The following is a 27380-nucleotide window of genomic DNA, read 5'->3' as shown; positions in this document are numbered from 1 at the left end:
AAGCTCTTTTTGGATGTTTACTTAAGGTTACAAGATATTATATTTGTAAGTTGTCACCCAGCTCCCCTTGATGCTTACTTTCCGTATGTTAATCATTTTAAGTGTTGGTTAACCACCTTCTTTGTTTAAAACAGCGTGGCAGGTGGGGAACTTTTTGATTTTCTTGCTGAAAAGGAATCCTTGACTGAGGAAGAAGCTACTGCATTTCTCAAGCAAATCCTTGATGGAGTTCAGTACCTGCATTTAAAGCACATCGCTCACTTTGATCTGAAGGTATGCGCTTTTCTTAACGCTTTTCTTAACATTGGAAGAAATGTCAAAGCTGTGATAATACAGGTCTACAACAATGTCTGGGATTGTGACTTTGATGGTTTTGTTCGTTTTATAAATGATTATTTCTGCAACTAGCTTGTGATTTAAAGATATGCAATCAAAATGTATCGATGTACAGAATGATAATCCCTTCAAAACTAAGCTCATCTGAACCTCCTGTCTGCTCATGCTTTCCTTTTAGAGTTCTCCTGTTTTGTCATTTCATTAGTATGGTGGTTTTTACAAATTTATTTATTTATTTTTTATTTTTTAAAGACAACTGCATTTATTCAGAGAACCACTTATCTGTTTGTGATGTAAATTATTATAGTCATTCCTTAGAACCAAATGATATTGGTGGATCAGACTCTTCAGATTTATCACACTTATATATCACTAGGGATGCACCGAATCCAGGATTCGGTTTCAGATTTGGCCCGAATACCTACTTTTTGAGCAGGGTTCGGATTCGGCCAAATGCTTAGGATTTGGTGAACCGAATCCGAATCCTATATTCGCCCAGACGCACATCCATTTTAATACATCCCTCCAATGTGTGCAGTTCTTTAAATAAGACACGAATCCGGTATTGAACGTAACTGTTGTATTTAATAACAAGAACACGTTTGAACTCTGTCGCAACTCTCAACTACCTAAATTACTGGTGGCACACACACTAAACACGTCACTCAGATAATAACAATACTATTAACTAAAAGGCTCAAAACTATAGATTGTGCGCATCCCTTGTAAGTAGCTGCCAGTATGTTTTTCATTCAACAGTTTCCTTCAATTTTCTTGACAGTTTTTGTAGATTTGGTATTCGGCTGAATCTTTTGAGATGGATTCGGTATTTGGCCGAATCCCAAAAACTTGGATTCGGTGCATCCCTATATATCACACTTACATTTTTACTTGAACATGATAGATGGATGGATGGATGGATGGATGGATAGATAGTTCGTTGGGATCTACTTTTCAGCATTTCTTGACATACTTGTTTGACAAAGCACAAGCAATACAGTATTTTATTAAAGTTGCAAGGATGGATTCATAAAACAAGTCAACAGCAAATATTTATCTGTGTAATTAATTTTTAATGCATTCAAATAACTTAAAACTAAACATGCATACTAATGTATTTTAATGATTTGCATTGTGCCTAATCCCCATGCACGTGGAACATGTTTGTGTTCGTAGAAAGGGCATCCTACATTTTGCATTTGATTTCCATATTTGATCCCTCTTTCCTGCTTTCCCACAGCCTGAAAACATCATGCTGCTAAACAGAAATGTGCCCCATCCTCGCATTAAACTCATTGACTTTGGATTGGCTCACAAAATTGATTTTGGCAATGATTTTAAAAACATCTTTGGAACGCCAGAATTTGTAGGTCAGTGTCAATATTTCATTTATTTTCCATCTTTATACAAGGACAAACTTATGTGCAATGGAAGAGGTTCAGATGATCACAGCATAATGCACTGTATAATATTTATTGGAAGTTTGTTGTGGTTGCTTGTGTGCACTACAGGGTAGTCTTTGACAATTACAGTGTTGCTCTTCTGATATAGGAGTAGTGGTTAGGGCTCTGGACTCTTGACCGGAGGGTTGTGGGTTCAATCCCAGGGGGACATACTGCTGCTGTACCCTTGAGCAAGGTACTTTACCTAGATTGCTCCAGTAAAAACCCAACTGTATAAATTGGTAATTGTATGTAAAAATAATGTGTAAAAAATAATGTGATATCTTGTAACAATTGTAAGTCGCCCCGGATAAGGGTATCTGCTAAGAAATAAATAATAATAGTAATATTTAGTACTATTTATTAACATTTATCTGAAATTTGGAATTCAACTCCAAGCAATCTTTTTTGTGCCAAGCAGAATAAATAATATTTCAATTCTCAATTTTCAGTTGCTAAAGAATATGAAGAACATTTTTGCTTTGGAACATTTATTAAATCAATGTTATGATTGACCGAGATCTATGGCATATTTTTTATTAAATCATAATTTTATTTAATAGAGAAAAAAAGTAAAAATGAGCTAAGCCTCCTAGTAAACGGCACAGTTCGTGTTTAGGGGTTGCCTGTGGTATGCAGCACACACATTTGAGTAAATACTGTCCACCACATGACCGAGTGAATCTGTTGGGAGGGAAACGATAGCAGATGCTCGGTTGGTAGGTGCTTCCATATCCAAGACTGCACAGAAGAGCTGAGACTGTGGGCTGTTTTAGAGAACAGAGTCTGCAGCAGATTTCCACCATCAACTTCCCCGAAGGAACTAGAGAAAGTACTCCTTGATTACTCAGTTCTCTCTCAAGAAAACCACCCTGTAGACTCATCACCTGGCTACAAGGGATGGCCATGCACCCTGTTGTTATTGCAGGGTGTTCTGTTTGATTTAAACTCATTTCAACAGATGCATTTTGTAAGGTGCAGGTTTATTATAAATAATATATTATATTTTCTTTCTTTTTTTTTTTTTATAGCTCCAGAAATAGTGAATTATGAGCCTCTTGGCCTAGAAGCAGATATGTGGTAAGAAAGCAGTTTGGTGGATCATTTAGAAATGATGCATTTCTTTTCTTGAACTAATAACCATCTTTTTTCTTCTTTTTATTCAGGAGTGTTGGTGTGATAACATATATTCTGTAAGTACCAAGGATTTAGCTTTGCCACCGTTTAGCTTTGATTACACTTGTTACCAGTACTTTATACTGTGATAGTACATATATTTAACACTGCCACTAGAAGCAGTTGGGTTGCATATATGTTTCTTCCCTAAAATAAGATGCTTCTTGCTACTGAATAAACCCATTTCCGTTTTTCATGACTTTACAACTTCTTATTCACTTTTTTAATAAATGTGTATCCCTTAGTTAGTTTTACAATAGTGTCTTTAGTTATTTTCTTAATTTACTGTTTGTGGCCCCGGTGTCCTATTTCCTCTCCCTCCACCTGCTGCACAGTCATTATGTGTACTGGGTTTTTATAACATGTCTGCTCCTACTCCACCTACAACACAGTTATTGTGTCGTACAGCACAGTTGAGATCGATTTCCAGAAATAAAACAAATAAAATGCAAATTTTCAACCAACAGTACCCCATCAAAGTTTGTGATGCACTTCAGTTATTGTGCTTTTAAGATAAACAATACAAACATTGCTGCAATATATAACAGGTACAATCTGGTGAATAGAATTATTGGGCTAGTATTACTATTTGACTGACAGAGGTATATTAGAAATGCAAGTATGCACAGAATTTGTTTTTTTGTGCTGGTTTTCATGTGACGCATTGCTGGTGTTCTGCTGACCCCTGTGTGAGACAGGGTGATAGGGTATGAGCTTGAAAAGACCATTCACCCATAGGGATTGATCTTTAACTAGCCCTCCGCTAGTGACAACAGTGTGTATTGGATTTTTAACTACAAAATGACTTCTGACAAATGTACTGCACTTGAGTGCAATATGTTCACATATTACAAAAGGGAAAAATGACTTCAGGCTGGGGAGTTCCAGAAAAATACAATTATGAAGAACAGAATGACCGAACACCGTGATTACGTTTGAATGACTGGGGAATGTTTCAAAGTTGTCCTTGACTTCCTGTGAAGTTCAATCAAAGTTTATTTGTTATTAAAAGGTTTGTATCTTATGTAAAATGTATTTGCATTCTAAGAAAAGTGTTTTTGTTTTTTTTATAACGGTCCTTTTTTTAAAATGTGTTTTTTTTGTTTGTTTTTGTGTGTGTGTGTGTGTGTTTAACAGTTTGAGTGGAGCATCGCCTTTCCTGGGTGACAGCAAGCAAGAAACGCTAGCAAATGTATCTGCTGTTAATTACGAATTTGAAGAAGAGTTCTTTAGGAAAACTAGTGGGCTGGCTAAAGATTTTATAAGAAGGCTTCTGGTAAAAGATCCAAAGTATGTTTATCATTTCTTTAAAATAAATTATATAATTGCTGTTTTAACTATTTTATTGCAAGATGCTGTAGTTTACAGTCTAGTCGTACTTTGATTTTTATTATTTTACATAAATCAAAACCAGTTTACTTCCATATGAAAGCAAATAGAATATATAAATATGTGGGTGTGTACAAAATAAATGTCTTCAGAGGAATAGGGTTAAGAGGGTGGCTCAGACCCCAAAACCAACAATGCATTTTCCACTTCCCAGTTTTGATTAACACATGTCTAAGACTTATTTTACTGACTGGCCAAGTTAAACCCCTGATCTCCTGTGGTCTGTTACTGACATCCTTCTTTGTTAAACAGAATATGTGTGCTTTAATTTCATTTCCTGATGATGTTTTTAAAGAGAACTAAAATACGGAAGTTATTGTTGTTTCTGGGCAGTTACAGTAGGCTCAGCACAGTATTGTCATGTGTGGGTTATTGTTCGTATAAACAGTATGTGGGATAAAATGGTCACTTTAATTGAAAATATACATTGTTATGAAAGTGAGACGTGTCAAGTATAACTTGGTGTTTCGGGGTGGGTTTTTTTAAAGGTAAGTGGGTTAATGTTAATGTCAGGCTCAACGCATTTCTCTATTCATAGGCAAATGTCAGCAAGACTAAAGATGAATTTCACTACAGGCTTTTAAATCGTCCAATGATCCAATAAGGAAAACATCATATAGTTATCACAAGATAACTGCTACCTAGAAGTGATATATCATTTTGACAAAAGTACTACATTCAGATAGAAAGTAATTACTGGAATATAAATCTGATATGTGAATTTGTCACTCAAATTTGAAAATTGATGTGTAAAGGAAAGTCATGCATCACAGTGGTACTTGTATGCAGTAACATACAATACTTTGTCAGTTTTTTTTAAAAATAAGTACCAATGTCTTTTCTATCACCTGCAGATGCAATGTTCATTTTAAACATCTTATTACATTATTTATAAAAAAAAAGATTATGCCCTCTGGATGTGCAACGATAGCTTGAAACGTTGGCAAGTACATATTTAAGATTATAACATAACACTACCACTCACAAAATTTCATCAAAACCTGAAACAAGGTTTGGTTGTAAATTCCTTTGCACTAAGATCACTTTGACTCAGTGTGGCATTTAAAGGTCATGTGAAACCATAACAACGCCTTTTAATTTTAAAGTGTTCAAGTATTTATTACTGCAATATTATATGTCTGTTTACTTCTAGAAAGAGAATGACAATTCAAGATAGTTTGGAGCATCCGTGGATCAAGGTTAGTTGTAACAGTTTTAAATAAATACCATTATAAACCTGGCAGGTTTGTGTATTTCTGTATGTCATGCTTATAAACATAATACCTCATTTTAAGGTGCATATTTAATATATCCCTATCTATTACTGCCAAGATGATATATATAATCCAGGGCTGGCAATGTGATTGGTCGAGCAAGGTTCCAGCTGTCCGTATATTGGACAGCTGGAACCTTGTCACATATTCAAAATCACTGCCTGCCTCACAGAATTAGTAAGAAGCTGTCTTGCTTTTAAAGTTCCAGATGTACAGCTGTAATTATGAAACCGAATGACCAATTACCTGCAAAAAATCCCAGAGGAGTCAGCTGACATACCGATTTGGATGAAGAACAATTAAATGAACTGGAAGATAGCAACAAAAAAATAAAATAGGAAATAAAATTGCTGTCTCTATACTGAGTCACCCCGACTTTGTCACTTAAAATGTATTTTTAGCGGTTTGTAAATGCTACAGAAAAACACAAAAAGACACGTCTGCACATTATCCACCCCTCACAGACAGGGGAAAAAAATAAATCTATGCCGTCTCATAGAGTTATGTTCCAATAAAATTAATTTACTCATCTTAACTTCGTGTTTAGTTAAAAGTTTTGAATGGGACTGCTTTATTGGTGCAAGGGTATTTAATACATTGAATATACGGACTTCTCGACGGTTGGAGCCCCGATGCGTCCGTATATTCAACGTATACGGATGCCCTGTCGGGCCTTATTGCGCATATATATATATATATATATATATATATATATATATATATGAATACCATGATGTAAAGTCTAAATTATTTTATTGTTATGGAAAACTTCACATTGGCAGGTGTTAAAATGTTTAATATTTCCTCTTTAGCCCAAAGATACACAGCAAGCACTCAGCAGAAAGGAATCTGCAGTAAATATGGAAAAATTCAAGAAATTTGCAGCCCGAAGAAAATGGAAGGTAACTTTAAGATGTATTGTTTATTTGTACATGTTACTCATTTTTAGACAGTGTTTTTTAAGTACAGTGCTCCCTCGCTGTAAAGCTCTCGGTTATAACGCGCCTCGGATATAACGCTCCTACAGCATGTCCCCCGATTCCCTATACTAGTGACTCATGCAATATTTCTACAGTAAATACAGTACCGGTGTTCAAACTGTAAACAACGTCTCAGTCTAACTCCCGTTTCTGTCTCTCCCTTTTGATACAGTATCTGAACTGAAGAAAAGCTGCGCTGGCACTTTATAACACAGACATCTTATTCAGCATTGGGTTTATAACTAAATAAATATTAGGTCTATTACGTAGTTATCTTTCCTAATGCATTTACTTTTTTGCTGCGAGAGGAGCTGCGGCTTTTTTCCGGGAGATGAGACACTACAGCTTCGTTTCAGCCCCGCTCCAGTAGCCGAACCTGGGGCGAGCCCATTCCCTCTTCCCCTCTCCCGACCCGCTCCTCTTCTCGCACTTGGTTTGGTTGTCTGTCGCTTCGAACTGAACTCCCAACCGCCGTTTAGCCAGGCTATTTATAGTTTAAAAAAATGATCCACAGTGGGAATGTTGCCACCTTCTTTTTTTTTATTATTTATTTATTTATTTTAAAACATCTTGGGTTGTAACGCTCATATTGTGTGTCCCCCGAGACCCGCATTCTAGCGAGGGAGCACTGTATATACATTTAATAGAACATTACAAGTACAGATGTTATGTTTTCCAGAATAAATAACGATTGAGGGTAAATAGTAAAGGATCACAGCAAACCTGCAATACAATGCGAGTACTGGCAAATGTATTGTGTCCTTCGTGCATCATGACACCAGTGTTTTTATTGTTCTTCATATGTAGCAGTCGGTGCGCTTAATCTCACTGTGCAATCGGCTGTCAAGATCATTCCTGTCCAGAAGTAATATGAGTGTTGCAAGGAGTGAAGACACCCTGGTAAGTAGTCTGCTGTCACAAATCTTGGAATGGATGCCTCTGTCTCAACGGGAATTAGCTGGGTGGGTAAATAAATAAATACTGAGTTTATCTCAACTGGTTTCACAGACACCAATTAGCACTAGTGTTGTTACCTTAAGTAAGGTGGTCCAAGACCAGTGCTAAGCAGGGTCTGTTTAACTAGTCCCTTGACTAATTTGTTATATACGTGTATTTCATTTGTGAGCATTTCATTATTTTAATCACAGTGGCAGATTTGAACCAGGTCCTGAGAATGAAAGATCAGGTCACTCATTTAGGACCATTATCCTATGCAAAAAAACTTGCAACAGGAACCCATGAAAGAGCAGTGGTCATCATTGGGTTTATTGAATTGGAGTAATTTACTAAAGAAGCACAAGGCTTTGTTGAAAGTCTGAGAGTACTGTAGTTAATTGGCAGGTCCACAAAGTCTACCTGGTTTGTAGAATGTGAAGAGGCAGGGGAGTGGTCTAAATATTCCCCTATTAGTAATGAGTTACAAATATGCAACTCCATAGCAGCCAAGTGGTTTGAGTTAAATTGCTCCCAGGTAAATGGTTAATGATTTGTGAAATATTAACTGTCCATGAGTGGTGAATACATTTAAACACACTGCATATCATAAGAGTACAAGGTCACATAGCTTGCAAAGGTCTATCCGTATTTAAAAAAAAATACATAGCTCACACAAACTCATAAATTCTATCAGAAATGTTTCCTCATCCTAGATTTAAGCAAATACATCAAAGCTTGTATTTTCTGGTATCCCCAAACCCAGTCCATTTAACCTTTGCAAACTTCAAGGTTACACATGACTGCCCTCTAGTTGCTATTTTAGGGTTAATGCAGTTATATTTTCCAACTTGAAACTGTCAGTTACAGGGTTTGTTGCGAGTCTTGCAATGTTTTTTAACAACGGTTTCCATCATTCATAATATACTTTGTTTTGTTACACAGTTAAATGGATTAATGTGGATCTGCATGATATAACTAATGCCGTACCATAACAAAACTAAATACGACTTAATACCCATTTGTATTTAGATTAAATTATTAATTTGACCTATCTTTTCTTTACAGCCTCATAATTTTAAGTTGTATTGTTTTTCCTGGTAAAACAGCTATGTCTGTAGCTTTGAGAGTGAATTTAGGACCTGCTGGTAGTCTGCATTAAGGCTTGACTGGGTCTAGCCTTTTCCCTTTAGCTGTTACATTCTAGCTGTGCAGCTAAGCGTTCATAGATGCATGTCATTTCTAGAACTCTGTTAAAGGTTATGGATTTAAGTGCTATTTTCTACCAATCATTTAAATACCATAAATAAATCAAACTCCTTGCACAAAGTTACACAGCAAGCTACATAACGCATTAAAATACCTCAGTAAAACATACACAGAAATAAAGTATCTGTTAAGTGTGTAATTATTTCAAGACTAAATACTGTAGATCTGATTTTCAATAATGTTTTATTCTTAGGACAAAGGACAAAGTATTGTGATATTCATACATGAATAGGTTGTTCATTTAATCAAGTTAAAATTGCTTGCACTTTATGATGACAGTTTCATGAAAGACGTGATACAAAATAATTGACTTTTGGGTTTTTTTGGTTTAAATGTATTCATTTTTCAAAATCTCTTATTTTAAGGGGACCATAAGCATGGCTAATATATCTTAATATATTTTCCGTGCAGTGGAATCTCAAAACCAGCTTAAGAACTAATCAGTCAAGCACAGCACTTGAAGCCAGCAATGCAGCCTGCCCCTGGGACTCCAGCAATTTGACTTTAAACAAAGCTCACCCTGCTTATTGCTCTTCTCTGAAACAAAATACTTTGCTTAAAGCCGCAAGCTGTGTGTACAGTAAACACTGTCTTTGATTAAAAGGGTACAAATCTGAAAGTACAAAGCTGTGTTTTATATTTTATATTGTAGAATCCATCCATAAATTGTTAACACTGCAGTAACATTTAGTCATTTGTTTAATTTGAGTTATTATGACTGTTTCTTTCTTTTGTATTATTCCTCAGGTTAAAGGTTTATTAATGCATCCTATGTACATCCATGAAATAATTGAAGTTTCAGATTAATCGTCACTCTTTAATCTTTGAGGTTTCATTGTAATATAAATAACAATATCTTTAGTGCAGAGACTCGGCTAATTCAGTTGATGGCCATAGGAAAAACCTTAGTCCTTGACTGACACAAAGAAAAATCTTTAAAGGAACTAAAACTAGAAATGTGATAACTACAAACAGATGCAAACAAATCCCAAGCTTGGGAAGAATGACTGTTGTCTCTGCTTTCTTTAAAAGGATGAGGAAGATTCCTTTGTAATGAAAGCAATCATTCATGCCATCAATGATGATAATGTCCCCGGATTACAGCATTTACTTGGATCACTGCCAAGTTATGACATTAACCAACCTAACAAGGTAACGGTAACAAGTCACAAATATTATGTACATGTTCTACCTATTAGTTTTTTTTAAAAAGTCAGTGTTTAAAAGGACTACTTTACAACTTTGAATGATGTTCCAAGCAATGTGATTGTCTCAACTGTAGTATACAAGGTGATAATAATTTAGAATACCAAGAAACTTTATCTTTGAGAAATGATTGCTGTTCCACATTAATTTCAAGGTTGGGTGACAGGAAATCTGAGAGACTTGATGGCACCCTAGTTTTTCTTTTACATGGCCTACCACAACATGTAAAACAAGGATCTTATGTGAAATTAGAAATACAAAAATAAAAACATCTGAAGATATTGAAAACGACATGTGGTCGAAACATTTGTCATTGAATTTATTACATTTCTTTTAGTATTTCTAAATATAGCACCATTGAGTGTTTCATAGTTATGGATGATCTGTGAAGTTTCTCAGGAACACAATTGCAATTGATTTTGTACTCTTAATTAAAAAAAAAAATTAAGAGACGAGGATAGAAAGTAATGTAAATCTTTCTTTTTTGAACAGTAATAAAACAGCCAAAATTGATTTAATTGCCTTGAGGTATCCAGCTGTGTGTCTGCATGAGAGGTTTTATATCAACCTTAATGCTTTATTAAGGTTAAATTGTTTCTGCAAATGGAGACCATTTTGAATTTGTGCTTGTAAGCAAGTGTTATATGTAACTGGCTTATGAGTCTTATCATTCTGCTTCCATAAAAACAGAAGAGAAACGACTGGAGTCTTCTCCTTTGCACATTTGAATGTTTCAATGCTTCATTTCTTGCAGCACGGAACACCTCCATTGCTTACAGCAGCTGGCTGTGGGAATATTCAGATGCTTGATTTGCTCATGAGAACAGGAGCACAAATCCACGCAAAAGACAAGGTTAGGGCTTCCGGGATGGTTATGGCTGTGTTTGTGTATCTTGTTTGACCACGAGTCTGAAGTTTCATTGGCACAACTTCAAGAACCAGTAAACATAACATAACTATACATGCGTATATTCTGGCATACCTGACTGTTGAAATGCGAGTTATATGAATGCTCAGTCTTTTAGTGTAGAGTAAACATTTTAAAATCAGTACCGCTTGCTTCATTTGAACTGTTTCTCTTTTTTTACAGTCTGGCTCAAATGCTGTTTATTATGCATCCAGGCATGGTCATGTGGAAACCTTAAAATTCCTGAATGAAATGAAGTGTCCTCTGGATGTTCAAGATAAGGTAATATAAACACTTGTACACACACATGCACAGAAACACACTGTCACTACTCTTCCAGAGTGACTGAAACCAGTGCTGTATCTTAAAATGGTTTTCTAGTTTAAGGCTTCTGACTTTGGGCCGTGCATTTCATAATGTAATCTGACTCACAAATCTAATTTCTGTATGATGTGGAATTACGTTTTTGTAAGACCATTTCCATGGTTACTTACAGAAGTCACAAAGCATAATAACAAATATGGTATTGCAGAGATCTGACATACCAATTTGTAATCATCTTGGATCTTGGTATACTTCTATTAAATATTGCAGTTAAATGCTGTTAAAACCCAAGCTATGCTTCTTAGAGAATGGATGTACCTTCCAAACTTTCATCTATTTAATGAGACAAGTTCCCAAGTGGTGGAATATGTGTGTAATTTAGGTAGTCGTCTTATTATATATGTGTGGCTATTACACCTTCCAGTACTATAATTCAATGGGCTGTAAAATTATTTCCCCAACAAATTTGATGAGTACAGGCAGTTTATATTGAAGGTTCGAGAATGATGGCTCTGCGCTGTTGTTGTGGCAATACTGTGTATTATCAGAAATACATTCATTAAATCACTAGCTACAAAACAATGATGATACATGAATGGCTGACATGTTGTTTGTTCTGTGAGCACAGTCTGGAGAAACTGCTCTTCATGTAGCTGCCCGATATGGAAACCTGGACGTGGTTCAGTATCTCTGCAGTATTCAAGCCAATCCTAACCTTCGAGACCGGGTAAGTGCAGTGAAACAGGGAGCCACAGCTTGAAGGACGCTAGCTGACAAAGGAACCTTTTCTCTAAAACAGGGTAGTCATGATTGCTTGGAGAAGATCATGCAAGCTGTTGTTTTGTGGTTACGTTTGGTTTTAAAAACAGACAGCTTACTGTCCAATGTTGCTCAAATGAATTCCTATCATAGCAAGGGGCAGACAATAGATTGGAAAGCACTTGCGGTTTGTAGCATGCAACTGTGTAAATAATCAATGAACTGCCCTACGCAGCGTGTGTCATTGAGGAGGCACAGCTGGTTCACAGTGTTATAGTACATGGTTCTTTTAATTACATTCTTTTTCAGCCCCTTTATATGAACCATCCAGATGTATAATATGTCCTTAAAAAGCACCTCTAAAAGTCTCTAAGTGCCTCTAGCAGTATTCTTGGACATTGTTTCATTTGCCCCACAGGGGATATTCCCTCATTTACGAAAGCAAACAGCAACGCTTCCTGCAGCACCCAATCTTCCTTGGAGGTCTCTCTTCCAGAAACTGACAAGGCCAAAACCTGTTTCTAAAATCTGATGAGACTGAAATCCAAGCTGGTATGGCTGCACGTCAGTGTACATTGGAATACAATGCAAGTTGGCAACAGCATTTTGAAATTGGATTCAAAGAAAACTTGGAGCACAAAGCGTTTCTGACATGAAGTTTGGGAGAACCCAGTTACTTTTCTGTGTATTAAATATTCTTTAAACCTTACCAAGAGTAGGATTGACATTTTAAAAGCGTGTTCTGTTTCTGGTAGAGATGCATAGACCTATTTGATTGTTTTGGATTGAGTTCCCCACCCAGATGAAGGTCAGTCGTGTTGATTGGTCTAGTTTGCCTTTACCAGTGAAACAATTGAAGAAGCTGCTGCTTTATTTTTGTGCCGAGTGCTGCTCTCCACAGAGGCTTAGAAAAGCTGACCGCTTTGTGGAGAACAGCAATTTACAAAAATCAATGCAGCTGTTTTTTTTGTTTCAACTGGAATGGTGAATTAGCTCTATTGATACTCACCTGCAGCTCGTTTTTACTACAATAATGATACCTTCCAGTTGTTCATTCATATATATCTAAGCAGTTGCAATCCTATTGTTCCCACACCATAAAAGGACCATGTTAGAAAAAAATTATAATAATTTGCTATTTAATGCAAAAGAAGGTAACAAGAATGAATTTTAAAGTAGTGTGTGATTCAGTAACCTGTTGGGAGAAAAGAGATGCAGCCATGCAGAAAAAGTGCTGTGGCACTCGCTTCAGGAAACCGCTGTCAGAACTCTAGAATTGTTAGGATTAATGATTTGGTTGTTCTAATATTTTTTTAAGTAATGTTAACTATGAACTACTTTTCTTGCTACTTTTCTGGCAGGAGCAAGAAACCCCTTTGCACTGTGCTGCTTGGCACGGGTATTACTCTGTTGCCAAAGCTCTCTGTGAAGCTGGGTGTGAAGTGAACTTTAAAAATAAAGAAGGGGAGACCGCACTCCTTACAGCATCGGCCAGAGGATACCGGGATATTGTGGAATGCCTGGTGGAACACGGTGCTGACCTTGATTCAACAGACAAGGTTGTTCATTTAGTAATGGTCATTCTGAAAGAGTGTTGATCATTTTAAACGATAATATGTTAGAACGTGTTTTGGTTAGAAATGTATTGACGGTGTGTAAATCTGTAATAACCCAGTATTCTGCCACATGTGTACAATTCTCTTCTAGGCTGCTGTAATGTTTTTGTCGTCGCAGTCAAACTGCCTGGTTACTGCCAGGTTGTACGTTTTGAAAAATACATTCTTAAAGCTGTCTTCCAGAAATACCACAGTGAAATAAACAAAATACATAATACAAAAATGTATTTTAAGAAAACTGAATCTTGTGGTAGCAATAGGGTACTGCCTGGGGTCTTGTGTTCTGTTTGTTTTATGTCTTGGGAAGTTATTTATTTATTCATCATTATTTGTGGCATAAAACTGATTCCAGACAGTAACCTCTTCATGGGCAATTATACTTTTCCTTGGAGGAGTAGAATTATCCTATCCATGCAACAATAACCCAAGTTCTAAACCAGCTTTGGCTGCCAGCATGTGGTTTACTGGTACTGTGGAATGTACTCTATATAAAACATGCATTTAAATTTAATGTTGTGTGTGTGTGTTTATTTTTTTTTATAATAGTTACCTAGGGGGGTGTGGTATACAGTGTTTTAGGACTTGATTTAGAGGTTTTATTAGTTCAATTTAATTATTAAGGATATCTGGACGGCTATCGAAAGGTCAGGTAACTTTTTATTAGAGTTTTTAATGTGTTTTAAAGAGCTGCATCAATCGCTAAGGAGACTCTTGTCCATGAAGCGGTTACTGCCTGTGGTGGGAATGTAACATACTTTTTAAGTGACTGTAGATATTGTTGATGTTTTTTTTTTTTTAGGATGGGCATATTGCCCTCCACCTTGCTGTCAGAAGATGTCAGATAGAAGTGGTGAAGTGCCTGATCAGTCACGGCTGTTATGTGGATGTACAGGATCGACATGGCAACACACCCCTGCATATTGCCTGCAAAGATGGCAATGTTCCCATTGTCTTGTGTCTCTGTGATGCAAAATGTAATCTGGATATCCCAAATAAAGTGAGTGAAATGCACGGAATTGGTGTTTTTAAACCCGTATTATGATTATTTTTTTTTTATAAAAGCTTAGAAAGCCATTTTACATGTAGTATTGTTCTCCTTCATTAATTATATCAAGTGCCCACAAGTGTAGAGTATTTGTTTTCTTGCATGACACTGACAGCAGCATTTATACATTTTGGAATATATCTGAAGTGTAGAGCTTGCTGTATTATCATTAGGTCGATATCTGACTGATAACACTGGCACCAGGGCAGTGGTAGAAAAAGCTGCACTTTTTGTGGTTGAAAAACAAGATCACAGTTCCGCTGTCATTTTTTAAACCGTGTTCCTTATTAAATACTCAGATGTAATTATCAGAGACTTTCTTTAACAAAGAATATCATAATAAGAATAATAAGCTTCTGTATGGTTAAGGAAATATGCTCCACCCCCCCCCCCCCCCCCAACATGTCAGAAAGTAAAGGCATATCACAAATAGGACATTTCAGAAATCTGTATTCGTGGTTCAATCTTGCAGTATGGAAGAACGCCACTACACTTGGCAGCTAACAACGGAGGCCTTGAAGTTGTCCGCTATCTTTGTCTTGCTGGTGCCAACGTAGATGCCGTAACTGCAGTAAGTACCACATATGTCAGCTGCTGCTTTCTCAATAGATACATTAATAGATAACATTTAAACATGCTTGCTGTGCTCCTTTCTTAAATTAGGGTGGGCAGAGTTTAAAATGACGTCGTGGATCTTGTTCATAGGACAGTATATTTCTATATATTAAAGCTGTTTCAGCATCCTTCTGCAAGCTCTTTAGACAGCCCAAGTTCTATTATAGTACATCTATACCATTAAAAAGACTGGTGTCGGCAATGGGCCTCTTTACTACAGTATTTCAACATTAATGTGCATCCTTAGAGCAATAAACCAACAGCCTTTCATTGATTTGCCCAAGTCCACTGTCTGCTACAGATGAGTGCAATAAACAAAAAAAACACTGTATACATGTTTCACATTGTAAGGTCGCTTTTGGACATCAATCAAAATGTAGCTGAAATGATGCATAAACTGCCACATGTTACTTTCTTTACACTTTATAGCATTTGGGACTTGTTCCTGGTATGTGGTGTTTCTTAATCAAATAGGAATCATTCGGTTCGCACAGTGCTGTACCAATCCAGTGTACCCACTATGAGTCACTCTGTATCAGACACAAAATTCATACTCCTACAGTGTACAGAAAGTCCCGATTACATGTCGAACAGAGTCTGATGTAGGGTGCTGTTTTTCCCCCACCTATTTTTAATTCATTTTACAAACCTCGTGGACAGATTTTTACTGTAGATACAATAAAAAAAGAAATTGTAATATTTAATAACCTGCATTTTTGCATGCCCTGCACTTTCAGCAGGTGTTTCCTCAGGCGATAACAGCAGATATAAAAAGCTTTCTATTTTTTACCATCAGAAGTTATGCTAATATAGTAGCTAAGCCTTCTAGTACAGTAGCGCACCAGCATCAGAGAACACATTGTGAGATTTTTTTTCTTATCAAACAGGATGGAAAGACTGCAGAAGACCTTGCAAGAAGTGAACATCATGAGCATATATCCAGCTTGCTTGGGAAGCTTAAAAAGGTAATTTTATTTATCTGTGTGTAAATTGACAAAATGGATGAACTAGTAGCACATGAAAATCTACTGCTCCAACATCTGAATTGCAGCATACATTCTTTGATGCAGGAACTGCGTATGGAGGATTTTTTATTTATTTTTTTGTTAACGCATGTCCCTGTCGACATTTGAAGATTTGTTGACTCGAGCGAGTCCTTTGGTGATTTCCCAAAAATATTTGCTAATTCCTTAGTCTTCTTTTTTTATTGCAGTCGTTTGTATTCTGCGCATCTAGCATCACATAAACATTTTCTGTCATGAAAAAATCTATCAATTGCAAAATTTCCTCATGCGTCCATTTGTCTGTAGCTGTAATTCCAATTTGGCAAAATTGAGAGTGAAATCAGGTGATTAGAAAATGCAATATCATTGGATGGACACCCACAGGCAGATAGAAAAATTGTCAACTGAATTGCTGGAAATAGAGCGATGGTCTAGTCTAGCAACTCGATTGCCAGTCGAGTTCACAGATAGTGACACACAGTCAATTTTTATTGTCAATTTGAGTTGCAGAGAAAAATTTGCTTTAGAAATTGCTTCTGTATCTCTGGCCTAAGTGGCATGAAAGAGAAACTGGCTTCAAAATCTGTTTTCTGCTCTGCTTCAACTGTTAGTCTTTGTTTTTATTTCTTTTGACTTTTTATTGCTTCCTTCTAACACAATAGGACAAAGGGATTTCTCTCAGAATCCACTTTTACACACACTCTCGCTTCCTTTTGACATAAATGTCATACCAGAGGAGGCCACGGACAATTCAACTGTTGTAGCAAAATAAATAAACTATGTCAATTATCTTGGAAGCCGCAATCAGGAAGATAATAGGCCAATATGTTCTGAACATAATCATTACTTTAGAACTGCAGATAAAAACAGCTGCAAGTCTTCCACCAAATAGTTTGAATACAGCATTGTATGTAGGTATACTGGTAGCATGAATTGTTTTATGTTTGACATCGATAGACCTCAAATGACATTCTGAAAATTTTGCATGCTTTGTTATTCTTCTAAAGTGAAACTCTCTTTGTTGGGCCAGCAACGATGATCTATACGGAATAGTAGTGAAAAAATAAAAAGGATATTGTCAGTTATGACCTGACCATAGCAACACGGTTTTATTATCTTTGTCTTCTTAGGATGCACACAAAGGAATTTACATTCAGCAGCTCCGCCATACTCAGAACCCACAACCAAGGATAAAGCTGAAACTATTTGGGAACTCTGGTTCAGGAAAAACGACACTACTCGAGTCCCTTAAGTGTGGTCTTCTAAGGAGTTTCTTCAGGAGACGACGGCCCAGGCTGTCCTCTACCAATTCCTCCAGATTTCCACCGTCTCCCTCGTCAAAACCCTCAGGTATCTCATGTAGTTAAGAGGCTCTTGCCAATACTTCAGCGAAACCTTTCTCTGTAAATACTTAGCAAGAACATTAACATAATAAGATTAACAAAGCACTGCCTGATAAGATCTAAAACTGCACAAAATGTCACTAAGTCAATTACTATACAGTATCTTAAACACGCTTTAGGAGAGTACTGTGAATATAGATTTTAAATAAACAGCACCCCCTGGTGTTTAAATTGAGACCTGGTCTTAATTAACTTGAATGTATTTGTATTTGCTTGCGATTGTAAGTCGCCCTGGATAAGGGCGTCTGCTAAGAAATAAATAATAATAATAATAATAATAATAAATGAACCTTCTGTAGTTCCTAGTTTAAAAGCATTATAGTGCCACCTGGTGATACCATTGGAAATGTCTTCCATGATAAGGTCAAACTAGCAAAAGGGCACAATGCTTACAATGAAGCTTTAGTGTGAAAACACTTTAGTTCGCTATTCATGCTTTCTTTTTGTTTTAGTTTCAGTGAGTATTATGAACCTCTATCCCGGCTGTGAAAATGTCAGCGTCAGGAGTCGCAGTATGATGTTTGAACCCAGCTTAACGAAAGGAGTCCTGGAGGTTTTCTCACCTTCAAATAATTCCCACTCCACTTCTGACGACCAGTCGACCAAAGCCATTGATGTACAAAATGGCAACATAAATGGTATGAAGTTCCTTTATTTTTTTTACATCTATGAGTTAAAATTCTAACGTGTCCTTTTATTATGTAACACCAGGTTACAGTGGTATTGTAGTCCACGCGGGTAGGGTACAGAAACTGCCCTACACAAGACCCCCAGTTTTTTGACCATACAAACTTCTGATGACTTCTTGATTTAATGAGACATGTCCTTTATAAGAAGCAGCATATTGGTGCCATGGCTATTTGTTTAATACCAGATGTAGCCAGCTATTTTCATTTTTCACTCCATACTGATTTTCATTCTAGAGATCGCTGGGTTGCAGTAGGAGATGCACTGTATATTTTGTGCAAGTTAATTAATTACATAGATGATAAATAATAAAATGCATAAATAATGTTACTTTTGTAAATTCGTTTTGCATAAACATGATATGAATAGTATCAGCTTCTATGCTTTTTATTTTTTATGTATTTTTGGTGCAGTCGATCCATGACAAATCAAGAGGATTGCTAATCTTCATGTCTCTGTAAAATAATAATAATACTGATTGTGTGCATTTCTAAGGCGTGTTTTTGTGTTTCAGGAGTAGGTGATTTTAGTGTGTGGGAGTTTGCTGGCAATCCTGTCTATTACTGCTCTTATGACTACTTTGCTGCAAATGATCCCACTGCAGTCCACGTTGTAGTTTTCAGCTTGGAGGAACCCTATGAAACTCAGCTCAATCAAGTGACTTTCTGGCTTAACTTCCTTAAATCCTTGATCCCACCAGAGGAACTTACAGGTCTGTCTGAATTTAAGATTACTGCAACTTTGTTTTGTTGTTTTGTGTTCATATCGACCCCATCTTCTTTAACCTTAAAGCCTAAACTTTGCCAAAATGTACTTTAAAAGAAGCTTTGAATGCTCTTTAAAATGAAACGTGAACACCTACAACTACTGAAAGGCTGCTGTCTTACACTATTAAGATGAATACATTAGGCATGGAAAATAGAACAAGTAGAAAACACTGAGCAGACCGAAGCCTCTTAGACCAGAAGCCCCCTGTGGGTCAACTGACCTGATCTAAAATGATGGAAAAGCAGTTCTGCAAAATTTAGTGTAAAAGTTACTCCTGGCCGGAGTCTGGAAAGGAATATGTTTCAATATAGGAAGGGTTTGCACAGGTACGTACAGGGGTATACCTTAGTTCATGTCAAAGGGCCTATTTCAGGCCTGTCCATGTCATGTGATGTATGAGTTGCACCCCTTGTGGTTTCTTCTAGTAGTTGTTTCTCATAATGTCTTTGTTCCACACAATAAATGTTACTGCCCTGCCATAAATCCATCAGGTCAACTCAGGTGTCCTTCCTGGTTTTTGCTCTAACCATACCCTAAATTAGTTAGTTGGACCAATTAAGCTTCTAATAAGGTCCAATAAAGTACTTTAGGGTGCAGCTGGAATAAAAACCTGCAGGGACACCAGCCCTCCAGGACCGAGTTGTGCACCCCTCATTTAGATGCTGGTTCACTGTTTGTGTAAGTACTGTAGAAAGCATTCATACTGTTGTGAGCTGTTAGATTCAAATCTTTATCAATTGATAGCTTGTGACATGTGTTTATGAATATTGTATTTTCTACTATGAAACCATTTATACCATTAACTAGCTTTATAACACTCCCATCTTCTAGCTGTTACTGCAGCCTGTGTACTGTATATAGTTGCTTTGTGTGTGTGTGTGCGTTGGTAACTTCATTGTGGAAGTTATTGAAGCATGCTTACTGTTCTCATTGTTTTAGCAAATGAGGTGACAAGAGGGATTTTTATTTACACACAAGCTTACTCAATATGATATTGAGAACTAAAATAAAAATGTTTACGAAACCTTGTGGTGGGAAGTGGAATGACTTTGCTAGTGCTCCCCCGGGATCAATAATGACCAAGAACATGCGTCTCTAGAAATACATCAAAACAGATTACACTGGAGACAGTATCACAGTGAATACAGTAGTGTGGACGTTATTAAATCCACAGGGGTTTCAGTAATGTTAAATCAACATCAATTATGCAGCAATTTATTTGAACTAAATATATAAAGATTTTCCTACTCATTTTGAACATTCTGTTTTTTAGCATTTGGTGGGAAGATCAAAAATCCATTGAGAGTTGTGCTTGTGGCCACACATGCTGATATTGTGAATTTGCCTCGTGCGTTTGGAGGGGAGTTTGGGTATGATAAGGACATTTCATTACTGAAGGAGGTCAGAAGCAGGTAAGTTGCTGTTTCTGCTTTATTCCTGGGAATATCCTCAATAGGAAAGTGTATCATTCAAAACTCATTGGTAAATATGCTTCACACTGATAGTTGTCCTATTAGGATGCTAATATTCCACTTTATCTTATTTTGCCATATGTTTATATTTATTCTCAGGCACAAAAAACAATTACCTGACAAATACTGTTAACAGGCATGTGACAAGGTAGCGTCACGGCCCAAGCTGTTACCGGCAGGAAAGAGACCTGTGATTGCTGGCAGGGACAGATTTAACCCCATCCCTGCCAACCTTGCATTCCCACACACACACACTGTTTACAACAGCAGGGCTTCTGCACTTCCACAGGGCAACAATAAAATTCTTAGTTCAAAACTCAAAAATTTAAATTATTTAGAAAGGGTTTAGTATGTACAGTTGATTATTATGGTATTGAAGTATATCACTGGGGTTAGTAAGTCACGTTCATTCTTTGATCTCATAGAAGATATGTGTCCAAGAGGATTAGGTGACGAGGTCTTGGTAGGTAGGGGGTGAAACAGCTTTTTTTTTCCCAAAAAAGAAAATATTTCTAAATTTTAATGTAAATTATGTAAGGCTTATTTATTATGATGTAGGAGTTCAGTTATGATTTTTTGACACTTGGTTTATATTAACTGCATGTTCTGGATTTGTTTTTCAGGTTCGGGAATGATCTGCTGATATCTGACAGACTATTTGTTCTGGATGCAGGAGCCTCGGGGTCTAAAGACATTAAGCTACTCAGAAACCACCTACAGGAACTTAGAAATCTTCTTATTTCAGTAAGTGCTCCAAATGCAATTCAAGGCCTTTATACCCGACATGCAGTAGTGCTTAAGTTAATAAAAATGTCATCTTGTCTTAGTGTAACCTTTTAAACTTGAGAAGTCAACAACATGTCCCTATATATCTTTTACATTGTCTATCAGCGCATTCCTTAGAGCTGAACTTTCAAGTCATGCCCACTGGGAGTATTTTAAGAATCTTGTGGTTGTACTCGGTAAACAATACTGTCTTGTTAAAATGGAAAGTCAAAGCACATTTAAAAGTTGAAAAAATAAATACAGTGAAAAGTGAATGAACTGTTCACAAAAGGGACTGATCCTTTGTATCTATTTAAGATTACTCGAGGTGTCATCTCTCATTCACTTGAAAAAAGATTATCTGTTCAGGCTGGTAAGAGCAGGTGACCATTTTGTTCAACTTGGTTTTGATAAAAACATGCTGAGGACATTCTTGAACATGTTATTCTTGGTGTCATAATGTGGGATACACAGAGGCTGTCTATTTGATAGTATTACAATGTGGGGCGATATGGAGGAACCTGTCAATTTGGCTATATTTCAAACTTGCATTTTTTCATGTGCTTACATTAGATGTGTGTCTCCTGCTGCATTGTTTGAGTGGAAACAAGTGTGTCTTGTCTGGTGTTGAAGGGTTCTGAGATTGTGTCACTTTATCACGCTTGCTGCTTGTCACAATTCGTCATGACCTGGTTAAGCCCAGGGAAGTTCTTTCCCATGGGGGGGAGGGTTTCACCTGGGAGCTGGGAGACTGTTTTGATGGACACCGCACTCAATGCTACCACTGCATTGAGGGACTAGCTGCTTACACAATACCAATGATTAAAGTAATGCATTCATATTTACGTTCACGTTTAACAATGTTTTTATTTTTCAGGCTTGTCCCCCAATGACACTACTTTGTGAGAAAATCATTTCAACGCTCCCTTCCTGGAGGAAAGTGAATGGTCCAAACCAGCTGATGTCCTGGCAGCAGTTTGTTTTTGATGTTCAAGAACAAATTAATCCTTTAATCAGTGAAGATGACCTACGGGAGATAGCCTTCCAGTTGCACAGCATGGGAGAGGTAATGCATGTTTTCCCATTCAACGTTATGTGTAAAGCACAATGTTTGATTGTTCATTTAAGGGTATGTTACGTATGCTCGTCATGAATAAGGCTGCCACCTATAATCATGTAAAAGTCTTAGTTTACTAGTCCAGAAATCCGTCATGTATCCACCCGTCAGATATCCGCCCTAACCATCGATCCACTCTTCAGCACAGTGTGTGTGTGTGAGTGAGAGCGAGAGAACCAGAACCAGGGTTGGATACCGAAGCGTGAGTAAGCAAGTCGAAACTGCCGACAGTCAGGCGAGTAGCCAGAGTTCATTTATGATTGAAAAGAGAAGATTAGTTCAGAGATTTTAGATCCCACCGAAGTTTTTATACACTGTGTTGTATGTACTCCTTGCGCTACCATTGCTGGTAGTGTCACAGGAGCTGTTCAGTGTGTTGCTATGTAAATAAATCCTGTTCGCCTGCGGGGGGGGCATATCAACTTCAACCTCCGTCTCGATCTCCTGCCTGTCACTCAGCAGCGAATGCACGCACCCACATGGCAGATGGCTACTCTGTCACAAGCATTAATTCCCCGTATCTTTCTAGACAAGGGATTTAGGGGAGCTCCCTAATTAAAGCTGAATCTCAAAACAATAATTGTGTGAAATATAGCAATTTATACAGCTTGTGTATAATGGTATTTAAAACAGGATTCATTTATCTGACTTTTTACATATCCGCCCTTACTCTGGTCCCACAGCAGTCTGATACACGATGGACTATTGTAATAAACATTTAGAAAATACATAAACTAACATTAAGCAGACCAGTCTGAATCATTTTAACCCCAATGTATTTTTGTATTATGCTGCAATCGCATACTGACTGAATGGCATTTCGCTTCATTACCAAACAACCAGGCTTTTTTTCCCCCAAAGACTGGCTGTAGGTGTGTGTGTGTGTTTGTTTGTTTGTTTGTTTACCTGCTCTAGCATACAATTGCTTGTTAAGAAACTACAGTCCACCGTGAACCTGACCAGACTAAACTTCCTGCCAAATGAATCTGCAGAGGCTGGCTTGCTTATAAATTGCCTTGCTTGTTTATCATGATGCATTGTCCTCTCTATGTGGAGCAGGAGACAGTATAGGAAAGGCAGGTGAAATTCAATTGAGTTGTTTCAAATGATGATATAACCTCTGATACGATCACTAATAATTAATAAGAACTAAAAAGCCAGCCTTTTTTTTGTATATCTAAAGCAGTTTTATTGCCTGCGTATCTTTTATTCTTAGTTTACTTGTGTACGTTAGCTGTAGGTTTGCTCAATATTTGACAGAAATGAAACTTAACCGACAGCTGGTGTGTGACCAGTGCTGTTCACTTTACAGCAGGTTGTTTGCATGTTTACAAAAAAAATGTAAAGGTGGCTGCCTTAGTCATGGGTAATCTTTGTCATGTTTTGGAGGAATGCGTCTAGGATATTAAACTGCTGTGATAAGGAGCTCACTTTATCAGACACTGCTATTGTTTGAGTGTTTGCAAGCTATTCAAATGTACTTCACAGCTGTTCACATTTTTAGCTTTGCTGTTTGTCCACCAGGTGTCAGTATTACTTCATTTAAGTGGGTCAGAATAAAAAAATATATGAAATTGCATCAGAACAAAAAAAAAAAAAAACATAGAGTAATTAGCTCATAATTTCATTTTCTGAGTGACATTGATCCTAAATGGGATAACAAAAACAATTAAAATAAATAACTATGGTACAATGTCAAGACTGTTATCACCCTGTTAAAGCAGTCTGGTTAGTTTCTGGGTAACTGACTCAAAGAACAAGGCACAGCAAATATCATAACTTTCTGTTTTTATAAGCACAACACTGCCAGTTATTAACTTTTGTAGCCTGCAATGCCCAACTTGATGTGTAGCATGTTTTATTTATTTTTTTTACATAAATAAGTAACATGCATGTTATACTGGGACCAGGTAGAGATTCACAATACAAAGGTTCATGCATATCCCTTTTTTCATGGCATTAGTGTATTACTGTTAATGTGATGGCTGACCTTGACATTATTTCTTTTTAAACAGATTAATATAATGCAAAGTGAGACCATCCAAGACGTGGTTCTCCTGGATCCTCGGTGGCTTTGCACCAGTGTGCTCGGGAAAATCCTCGCTATTGAGAACCCAAAGGCCATACACCATTACAGAGGACGCTACAGAATAGAGGAGATCCAGAGCCTGGTGTCGGACAGCGATGTGGATGAACTGATCCAGATTTTGGATGCTATGGATATCTGTGCCAGGGATTTAAGTAACCCAACAATGATTGATATTCCTGCTCTGATTAAAACAAACGGCCTGAACAGATCCTGGACGGGGGATGATGAGGAAGATGAAGTTTTGGTCTATGGAGGAGTTCGTATTGTTCCTGTGGAGCATCTTACCCCTTTTCCATGTGGCATCTTTCATAAACTGCAAGTGAATCTGTGCCGGTGGAGCCACCAGAAGCCAGAGGGAGATGATATTCGATTATGGACAAATGGAATCAAACTATCGCATGGAGGGGCAGATGTCATGATCTTGCTGGTCAACCATGGACAAGGTATTGAGGTCCAGGTGAGAGGACTGGACACAGAAAAGATGAAGTGTTACCTGCTTTTGGATTTAATATGCAGCATTATTGATAACCTGATAGCAACAACTTTGCCAGGACTTCTTACGGTAAAATATTACCTCAGCCCCCAGCAGCTAAGGGAACATCATGAGCCAATAATGATCTATCAACCTAGAGACTTTTTCAGGGCTCAGACACAAAAAGAAGCATCCCTTGCAAACACAATGGGGGGTTACAAAGAGAGCTTTAACAGCATTCTGACTTTTGGGTGCACGGATGTTTACTATCAAGGAAATCTCGGCATGGATATACACATATCAGAGATGTGTCTTTTGACTAGGAGAAAACTTAGTCGCCTTTTGGACCCACCAGATTCAATGGGCAAAGATTGGTGCCTCTTGGCCATGAACTTGGGTCTTACTGATCTTGTTGCTAAATACAGCACGAACAATGGAACACTGAAAGAGGTTGGATTCCATCCCAGCCCAACGTCTGCTCTTATACAGGAGTGGAGTGGCAGTCCTGAAAGCACTATCGGGATTCTCATTACAAAGCTGAGAGAACTGGGCCGCAGAGATGCAGCGGACTTCCTCATGAAATCATCCGCTGTTTTCAAAGTTATCCTGGAAGCTAATGGCCAAGAAGCTTATGCGTCAAGCTGCAATGGAGGAACGTCCTATAATTCCATTAGCTCAGTCGTATCTCGATAAAATGAAAGCAGTATGGTGAAATGAATGTGCAATCTCAATAGACTTCTAACGTTAACCTGTTTTTGGTTGTTGCTGATAGGATTGGAACTCTAGAATTTGCTTTCCTAAATAAGGGAGCTAACCTGAATTAGTATGCTTTTATGTACTTTCACACCCCTTCCCCCCTTTTTTAAAGTTTATACTTGTGTTTTGTTTTTTTTATTTTTCTGGCTGTCTTAAATGGTGGAGGAACACTTTTATTAGCACTGTTTGTATTTTTGAACGCAAATATATAACACTGCCATTTTGATACTGTCTTTCCATTTGATAGGCGTTCCTTAATTATTGTGTTTGGCATATGGTTAAACTTCCCTTAACAAAGATAGTATTACAAGCTTGCTTTTTACACTTTGTATAATTGTATTTGCTAAATACTGTGTGTTATAAAGTTACAATAATAAAATGTGTATGCCTGGCAGAACGTATTACTACAGTATATTGTGTTTAAAAAACATCTGCAAGTGCCTTCTTATGTGATGGTTTATGTGAAATAGCAGTTACTTATTTTGTTGAGTACCACCCTATATAGAAATATATAAATAAATACATGGAAGAAACACTCGTTTTTACACCAAAAGGGTGTGCTACAAATGGAGGTATTTCTAATTGCTTGTCCAGCCCCATCATTGAAGGGGTGCTTACTGAATTGCTTCCGTGTTATTAGACCGGTCTTTTTTTAATACTGTTTTTTTGTTGTTGTTTTTTGTTAACAATATTGCAGGAATATTTAAAAGATTTCAGATGAATTGTAAATGTATAAAGTTAATTATACATGTATAAAGGTAATTAAAATGAAGCATTTGACTATAAAGATAAATCCCAATTTTAGTGTGTCCCTATCCAGAATAATGTGATGGGTTCCTTTTATTGTGTGTGTTTGTTTGTTTTGTTTTGTTTTTACACAGATTGACTTCACTTGTTTGATTTTGTGTCTCGGTTCACTATGTAAAGTATCAGAAAGAAAAGGGAAAGAAGTCTATTTAAAACAACATGTACAGTCATTACTTTGCACAATTGTTCTATTTATATATTATGTTCTTTTAAGCATGTCTTGGAATGCAATGTTCTTAATACTTTCTTAAACTTTATATACTAGTAATATTTTATAATAAATTGTTTAATTGAGGTTTTGTGTGTGTTTTTTCTACATATATCTTTCACAACACAAAAATACAAATAGTCTCAGCATTCAGAAGATTGTTTTGTGTGCTTTGGGCTCCATTACATTGCTGCGTGAGACAATGTTAATTAATAGCCTTTTATTTTTGTAAGCCATTTCCCACTTATTGTGTAGGTGAACTTAATGTCTAATACATGTACTTTAAAATAAATTAATAAAACAATAGAGCTCATCCCTGTTGGTCCATAGTTCTCTTTGCTAGAGAGAGCCGTAGACTGTGGGACAGGGGATTGACACAGAGTCAATCATAAATTCTGAAGTTAGACTATAGGAAAGTGATGTTCTAGTTTTACCTTGGACTCTTGACTTCTTATGGTCAACATAGCACTCAGCCCATATTTCAAACAGTCTACATATTACTTTGAAAGTTGTATTGTTTCAGCCTCTTATCCAATAATGTTTTTGCAGTAGCTGAAATGC

The 27380-nt window shown here is 37.0% G+C and overlaps 1 protein-coding gene across 3 annotated transcripts in view; it reads left to right on the top strand.

Annotated features, from left to right (window-relative positions):
• LOC117403992 (death-associated protein kinase 1-like) overlaps window positions 1-26906 on the top strand; it is a 59797-nt gene extending 32891 nt beyond the window's left edge. For 2 of the 3 annotated variants that reach the window (XM_059006499.1, XM_059006507.1), the window contains 23 exons: window positions 135-273; window positions 1577-1706; window positions 2810-2858; window positions 2945-2971; window positions 4092-4244; window positions 5497-5542; window positions 6430-6519; window positions 7405-7497; window positions 9832-9951; window positions 10760-10858; window positions 11096-11194; window positions 11865-11963; window positions 13357-13554; window positions 14411-14608; window positions 15129-15227; window positions 16159-16236; window positions 17406-17625; window positions 18131-18316; window positions 18880-19077; window positions 20407-20545; window positions 21229-21349; window positions 22248-22436; window positions 24503-26906. In XM_059006499.1, coding sequence (XP_058862482.1) covers window positions 135-273; window positions 1577-1706; window positions 2810-2858; window positions 2945-2971; window positions 4092-4244; window positions 5497-5542; window positions 6430-6519; window positions 7405-7497; window positions 9832-9951; window positions 10760-10858; window positions 11096-11194; window positions 11865-11963; window positions 13357-13554; window positions 14411-14608; window positions 15129-15227; window positions 16159-16236; window positions 17406-17625; window positions 18131-18316; window positions 18880-19077; window positions 20407-20545; window positions 21229-21349; window positions 22248-22436; window positions 24503-25741 — 4009 coding nt within the window. In that variant the 3' untranslated portion in view covers window positions 25742-26906. Of the gene's footprint in view, window positions 1-134; window positions 274-1576; window positions 1707-2809; window positions 2859-2944; window positions 2972-4091; window positions 4245-5496; window positions 5543-6429; window positions 6520-7404; window positions 7498-9831; window positions 9952-10759; window positions 10859-11095; window positions 11195-11864; window positions 11964-12413; window positions 13335-13356; window positions 13555-14410; window positions 14609-15128; window positions 15228-16158; window positions 16237-17405; window positions 17626-18130; window positions 18317-18879; window positions 19078-20406; window positions 20546-21228; window positions 21350-22247; window positions 22437-24502 lie in introns of those variants that run through there. The other variant, XM_059006509.1, reaches the window with a different exon arrangement.
• Window positions 26907-27380: the final 474 nt, after the last annotated feature.

The sequence above is a fragment of the Acipenser ruthenus genome, chromosome 1 (assembly GCF_902713425.1).
Source record: "Acipenser ruthenus chromosome 1, fAciRut3.2 maternal haplotype, whole genome shotgun sequence".
Taxonomy (NCBI): domain Eukaryota; kingdom Metazoa; phylum Chordata; class Actinopteri; order Acipenseriformes; family Acipenseridae; genus Acipenser; species Acipenser ruthenus.
This window is presented reverse-complemented; position numbering and strand designations above follow the sequence as displayed.